Genomic DNA, 7,877 nt, shown 5'->3' with positions numbered 1-7,877 from the left:
ATATTTGCCTTTGCTACTTTATTAACTTTAGAAATTAGTTACTAGAATTAAAATAAGCACATACCTGCATCTGCTGTTTCCCATACACAGGTAACGAGGTACTGTAGTGGTGTATAATTAATAACTGGCAGGTGACAGCTTCGCTACCAGGTAAATTTGTTTGTTTACTAATCTTCTGGTTTCTGAGCGTGCGCAGTTCCTTTACCTTTATCGCATTTTACCCTCTATTAATAAGGCTGAAAACGTGATTTAATGGCCTATATATTATGCTAGACTATTTATAATAATCTAGAATTTATTTAACCTAGTCATACTGTCATGTATAAATATATATATATAGCTGTGTTAAAAACGTTAATGCATGAGGGAACATCTTTCTTTATCTATCCTCGACCTCGGGCTCGAACCCAGGAGGTACTGTAGAGTGACCCGCACACTTTTGGCTACAGTGGGCCTATACCAGTTAAAATGTTATTTTAGGAATAATGTGATGCTGAATTATGTCTAACAACCTCAAAAATTATTAAATTGGTCTTGACAATCGTTTCAGAATCATTAATAGAACAATCAGCTGTTACTCCTTAAATTCTTGACATAATTCCAAGAAATATTGTTTTACCTAAAACCCTCAGCCATGACACATTCTTATCTTAACCTCTTCGAGCTTTACAGTAAGGGAAGTGGAAGGCAGTAGAGAGAAGTGCTGTCTATATTGTCTACAATGGCCAGAGTCTAGACAAGCATGAATAACTGAACCAGGACTGCACTCTAGCCAAGTGACAAGTTTGCCAACTCAAATTATGTGAAACTGAATTTGCCAATCTTATAACTTTGAACATTAGACTTCCCAAACACATCAGTTATAGGGTTTATTATGGCCAATGTATACTGTATATCAAGTATGAGGAGTGTAGCTGTCTGGTCACAATTTATATGCTGCCTCTGGTGCCCCAAATACCCTTCCGGTTAGAAAGCTGATCTTAGTAATGTTTTTACGTTTACTCTACTTCTGGTAAGCGTAAAGGCGGACCATAAGCTCCCCGTATATATATATATATATATATATATATATATATATATATATATATATATATATATATATATATATATATATATATATATATATATATAAGTAAATCACTGTAGGTGCGCGTGATCTAGGTATATGCTGATAACCACAAGGAAAGAAGAAAACACGAAGTTCCCAAGCGCTTTCGTGTAATTCACATCTTCAGGGGTGGGTACAGACTCTGTAACCACCCCTGAAGATGTGAATTACACGAAAGCGCTTGGGAACTTCGTGTTTTCTTCTTTCCTTGTGGTTATCAGCATATAATATACATACATATATATAAGAATAGCCCAACCTTCAATGTAAATGGAATTACTTACTGCATTTCATGTAGCAATTGTAATGGAAATTATGTAGGTTAGACTGGGAAAGTATTACATCCTAGAATAAAACAGCACAAGTATAATATTAAAACAGCATCTGAAAGCAGTGCACTTTTCGTTCATATAAGGAACAATAATCAGAAATGGGATATATTCCTTGGGCGCGTTACAGCAGCCTTCAATTAAATTAATTCGGATCTCGCTGGAGATTTTTCTTGTTGTTGTAAGAGGAATTAATAAAAAGCTCTCTGACTATCACAGTTTATTTTGAATTATGTTACAGCTCCCCGTCCCACTGAGAGGAGAGATACCCTTATGCCATTGTGTACTAAATTTATTGCATTGGGTTATATTGCAATGTAGAGTTGAAGGTTGCATCTTCAACAACTGGAGACAAACTGAGAGATATCACACAAATGCGATGATCAATTTTTTTCAGTGAGACATGACCAATTGAACTAGTAGGCGCGACATTTTAAACCAATGCAATGTTACTACAGAAGAATTGAATATAGGGATATCCAATTCTTATCGCTGGTTGATCATTTAAGTATTCAGTTCCGCTATATATGAAAAGTACTGTACCAGCTGAGTGACTACATAACCTAGTGTCTACAGCAGCCATCTCCAGATGACCGCGTCGTATGTAATGTATAAAATGGAATGATCACCTCAGTTAGGAATGAATATCATTCCACAAAAGCTAGGCATGCATACCCATAACCCTAAGTAACTGTGCAGTGAATGAAAGTAGGAGGAACTGAGTAGATGTGAAATGCGTTATTATATAAACAAGATGAAGTGAATTAGCCTAAGATAAAAAACATCAGCATTTATCGTATTTAATAAATGGCACGTGCAAAAGTTCAAACAAGTGCATCGCTGATATGGGTATATATTATAACTATAATACTCAGTTTCCGTACGCTTAAACGCAATGTGGATTTCCAACAGTTTTAGGCGGTTGAGTGCAAGAAAGAAGTGTACTTATAGGTGGTTTAGTCTCATCCATTTTGATCATTTCCAGCACCAAATACATTGTTAAAGAGTTTAGTAACAGATAATCAAAACTTCATTCGTGTTTAGCCCAAACCTGTTGTAACCCGTCAGGCACTTATTAGCAGAGTTTAATAAAGGCAACTTCAATGAGTGTTTATACCGATATTTCAGGTTAATTAAGGAGTCACCTGGATCAGAATTCCGTATATAAAAGACAGGTAAGAACTATACAGACAGTCGTGTATACAGTCAAAGATGAAGATGGATCAAACCTCGTTCAAAACTATACCAACGTAAACTAGTACTAACCGAAGGCTTCATTTCTGAGAGATATTAATTTAGACTTCAAAATCACATGCTGAATTAAATACAACGCCACGCACAGGCCAGAAAAACCATTTACTTTCCAAACAGCATAGACCAATGAAATTTGACTTGGCCAGAATAACCATTGGGTCGTTAGGTTAGGTCAAGTTAGATTAGATTAGGTTAGGTTCTGTTCGTTTGCCAATAAGAGTCTTGTTCGCGTGTACTTTTCTGACACCGGCCGTCTTGTAGGACTTATTGAATGATTGTACAATTAGTTTATTTAATTAAGTATCGAATAAATTAAACACACACACACACACACACACACACACACACAAAATTTCAACAACTTAAAGTAAATAACAATAATTTCAAGATACAAATTTAAAAAATGAACATAGAGAATACTTTCTACGATTCACTTGTTTACTGCTTGAGGGTAACTATGACTGTATAAGAAATAAAATAAGTTGTCTTTTGCCATTGGAATAAAATCATTTATCAGAATGTCGACCTGTATATCCCATGTATATATGTATATATATATATATATATATATATATATATATATATATATATATATATATATATATATATATATATATATATATATATATATATATATATATATTTCAGGTAGATCCACAATGAAAACGTGGATAAGATAAATCTTGATAAAATCACACGGAAAAGAAACAACGGAGCACCTTAGCTTTCGTCTTTATTCAAGACATCTTCAGAGGCAACTGAAGATGTCTTGAATATAATATAAATATATATATATATATATATATATATATATATATATATATATATATATATATATATATCCCATATATATAAAATATGCCAGAACAAGTGAACAGTGTCACCAGGAATAACGAAGAGACTTTGAATATACCAAGGTGTTTCCTCTGGTAATTTAAGTAAACGGATATCTTGAAAAATACAATAGAATGCCTTAAAATACTGTCACTCGGGATCACAGAAAACGTATTCTATTCCAGGCGTACCTACGAAAATTTAAAAGAAAACGGTAAAAAGAAAATATACTGACTTAAGAACAGTGAATAGCAAAGGTATGCATTAATATATACTTTATAAAAATGTGTTTGTCATATCAGAAGGTCATATTATGGTTCGATACATATATTGAAGGTCAAAGATAGAACCCGAAGTATATTTGATTGACGGTAAATAATACAATACGGTACAGTAAATTTGTCTATATCTCAGACCTACTCTTAACTAGGTTTGATCGTAAATAGGAAAATCGGATAAAGTTAACAGCAGATGAAATATAAGGAATGAATTTTGAAGATAAAGATTAGAATAGAGATGACATGCAGTAGTAGGAAAGTTATAGAGACAGCATCAATAATCGGTACATGTGCATGAATGGCCAAGAAAAGTGTCAATGAAAAGGGTGTAATAAGTCGTTTCACATAAATAATTACAATCGTCGTGTAGGTTGGCAGCTACGGGATAGTTTTCATAAAAATCGACAACTTGAGAAAAAGTTTTTTTTGCTCAGTGTTGCGACAGCTTCCCTCCCTCACACGACAGTACTAAGGATGTCCACGACAATCACAGCTCTCATCTCACTCCTAAGGCTGATGAGTTAAAAAACCTGTTTACGCTCCAATGAAGATATATGATTGTATGTAGATGTATATATATACTGTATGTATGCATGAACATGTGCGTGTGCATGGCTATATACACACTTTCTCGATGGATTTAATGCATCTAATGAATTTTAGATATTTATATTCATAAAAAACACAAATATATCCACTCTTCAAAGGTAACTGGATTATGGCACTGTAATTTGCTTTAAATAGGTGAATATAAATGTTAACACAAGGCCAGAGTAACTTGCCTCAGCTGACGGCTTGACAAAGATTGACGACCTATCTGCACTACGCAGAGCCATCACCACAAGAGGTCAACAATGGAGATATATTTCCTTCCAACCACGGTGGTATAATCTCATAACCAGACGATCTAATGTGTGCAAATATCACAACTTTGAAGTTTCCCGAAAGAATGGATCATTCTTTCAAAACTGCCCTCATTATTTTAGCTAAAATTTATTTATATTACTAGATGTTCCTGTGTGCAGTTGTGGTTTGGCGTGGAGGCGCGGACATTAAAGTAGCGGCCTAAGTAAGCGAGTGTTGAGGTGAGGAGTATTGGTGGAGACTCCCTGGCTGACACAACACACCTGCGCTTTACTGATCCTAACCTTTCCTCCTGTTCCTCTCTCTCTCTCTCTCTCTCTACACCGACCTGACTTTTTTCTTTACTAACGCCTCCTACAGTCCCCCGAGCTAAATCAGTCCCTACATCCTTTAACAAAGTAATTTCTCTCGGTCCTCAACAATGTCAACCGTCACCTACTTTACAAGTCAGTCACCGTACTTTCTCAGCGAGGTCCCTCAGCCTCCATAGCAATGTTAGTCCCCACAATTAAGTTAGTCTTCGTAGCCTTCCTGGTAAAGTCAGTCGTCACAACCCCCAACAAGGTCAGTCCTCACGGTCCCTCCAGTAAAGTCAGTTGTCACAGACCCTAACAAAGTCAGTCGTCATGGCCTCTTCAGCAAAGTCAATCATTACAGCCCCCTGACAAAGTCAGTCCTTCTAGCCCTCCCTTGTAAACTCAACTCCTAACCCCAAGTAATATCAGTCCTCACAGTCCCTCAGACAAGGACACACTCCTCCCAGCCAGGCAGTCCCCACAGACCCCAAAAGGATGAAGCCCTACGAAGCATGTAAGCAGAGACGAGAGCCACATGTAGACGGGGGATATTTCAGCCATATCGCTCTATGATATGTCAGCGTGGAGGGGGATGATAGTGCTATATAAAAAAAAATACTGTGTTGTATCGACGCTCGCAAGAATTGATGATGCCTTTAAGGCCAAACTTATAAAAAAGCTTGATTTTTTTATTTTTTAGCACAATAAGAGGAACTAACCCTAGCTTGGCACTAACACGTTAAATTTTTAGTGTTTAAACTCTTAGTCTGAATCGTAAATGGCATTTTTAAGATGCACGACCCTGACTGGAGTGTTCATTACCTTGGTTTATCACTTAGTGATCATTGTATTCAAGTCACACTCAAGACTGTGAGAACACAAAGTGCAGTCAGGACCTCCGCCACGCCTCCAGGCACGAGGCGCGGCAACACTTGTAAACATTGACTACTCTACGAGTAGAACCGATGATGTAATTCAAGAATCGGCGTGAACAGTTTTGAGGTAATTGTTACTGAAACACACACGACAAGTGTAATCCAAAGTTACTTTCTTTAGTTGGGGGTCCTGAGTGCCTTGGTGGTAGCGCGTCATAAGCGTGTTGTTGAGCTTGAACGTTCCTACACACAACCTTGACTTTGTTTATTATATTTCGCCTCTACATAACCCCGTGACACCAGCTAACACAAGCTGCCTGAACCGTTGCGACGACTTTGTTGTTTGTAGACGAGTCATTATGACTGATAATGTTTAACGTTTTATGTTATATAAGAATAAACACGACAAGTGCCTCAAGGGATGAGGAAATAACATGATGGATGCAGTTATGGTGATTGGTAGACGATGGTCATTGTTATGGAGGCTTGAGTTGTAAGATCTACAAGGTTATATAACGTTAAGAGGTGTCGCTATAGCTGTCAGGGCAACTTGTTAGTGTCTGTGGTCGTCACATGTCCGGCGTCAGGTACATCCCTGCGTCACACATACACATACAGTACACACACACGCCTGCCTCTTGTCAACCGAGACTATCTTCTATAACCTGAATTCTGGAGTTTCTTGTCCAGAGAGAACCACTGCTGTGCCTTTCGGTTCACCAGTTCGCCACACTTAGTAGTCTCTGTAATAACAATAGCAACAATAATAACAAAAATCACTCATCCTGCATAGTTTGGTCGAGGCTACAGTGTGGCGACGATGACGTTGCGCTCTCCAGTTCCTGTTAGAGCTCGAAGCCGCGAGTTGACACCCCGACGCGGTGACGATCCGGGCTTGGGCGAGGCACCGCGTCTCATACTGCGTTTAGGTGAACCACGTTTAGGTGACCCACCAAACCGAGAAGTTGCAACTAGCTTTGGTGAAGCAGCCATCCGCGCAGAGGCAGCTAGTTTAGGTAAAGCACCCATTTTAGGCGAGGACCCTAGTCGAGACGCGATCCCTAATCTGGGAGAGGCCCCTAATCTAGGGGAGGTTCCTAATCTCGGTGAGACCCCTAACCTAGGAGACGCTCTCAAAGTGGATTTGTGTCTCTGTGAAGGTTCAGCACTGAGGTGCGCACCACTGTCTAATTTGGCACCTGTGGCACACGGCATTATCTCGTCGTCTGTTCGTCTAATGGTGGCCACGTCTATCTGATGCGGCTGCTGTGTCTGGTGTTGGCTGCGGGCACTCGGGGTGGCCCATCGCTCTTCTGTCTTGGCTGGCGTCACGCAGCAGATAGGGAACAGCTTGGACGTCCTCGCCGCCCCGTTACGACAGGAGGCAAAGGTCGTCCCCAGAGTCTCAATGGTGGCGGGGTGAGTCAGCAGAGTCTCCCCTGACACACTCTCTCCTGATATCCCCAACACTTTTTTTACCGGGAGCCTCAAGGCGGCCATCTTCTCCTTCTCCGCCTTCTTGTTCTTGCCAGGAGGCTCCAGGGCGATGCTGACGTAGAAGTGAGCTTCCTGCCGGGTGCGGGACATGGTAGGCGTCCCCGACTTTATCACTGCCAGGGTGCTGTCAGCTGCCGGGGGCTTCACGTTGCTGCTAAACTGGCCACCCACGTTGCCTTGTGGCCAGTAGCGGGCCACCACCACGGTGCGGCCCTCTGACCCCCTCGCGATGCCCACGCCAATTGCTCTCGTAGACTCCCACACCACCTGGGAGAACGGCCCTGCAAGACAAGGTACCTGTCACGGTGTCTGTGAACCATCACCAACCACACAGTCACGACAATATTTAAAGTAATATGACTGACATTCTTAATAAGAGGTCATATGACTCTCAACTTATATTGACTGATTCATTCGCCGGTAGCCACTGAGTACCGCCAATACGTTCCTTATTTACGATATATTAGTGTTTTGTGTATATTGTCTCATAAATAAGGGTAATACATACTTATACTGTATTACCGAAACTCCGAGGCTACTGG

At 39.8% G+C, this 7,877-nt stretch overlaps 1 protein-coding gene across 1 annotated transcript in view; it reads right to left on the bottom strand.

Moving 5' to 3' along the window:
* Positions 1-3,533: 3,533 nt before the first annotated feature.
* LOC121854882 overlaps positions 3,534-7,877 on the bottom strand; it is a 100,423-nt gene continuing 96,079 nt past the window's right edge. The window contains exon 7 of the mRNA XM_042349692.1: positions 3,534-7,616. Coding sequence (XP_042205626.1) covers positions 6,643-7,616 — 974 coding nt within the window. The 3' untranslated portion in view covers positions 3,534-6,642. The remainder of the gene's footprint in view (positions 7,617-7,877) is intronic.

The sequence above is a fragment of the Homarus americanus genome, unplaced genomic scaffold, assembly GCF_018991925.1.
Source record: "Homarus americanus isolate GMGI-L3 unplaced genomic scaffold, GMGI_Hamer_2.0 scaffold60624, whole genome shotgun sequence".
NCBI classification, from domain to species: domain Eukaryota; kingdom Metazoa; phylum Arthropoda; class Malacostraca; order Decapoda; family Nephropidae; genus Homarus; species Homarus americanus.
Note: the sequence above shows the minus strand (reverse complement) of the source record. Positions and strands in the feature narration are given on the sequence as shown.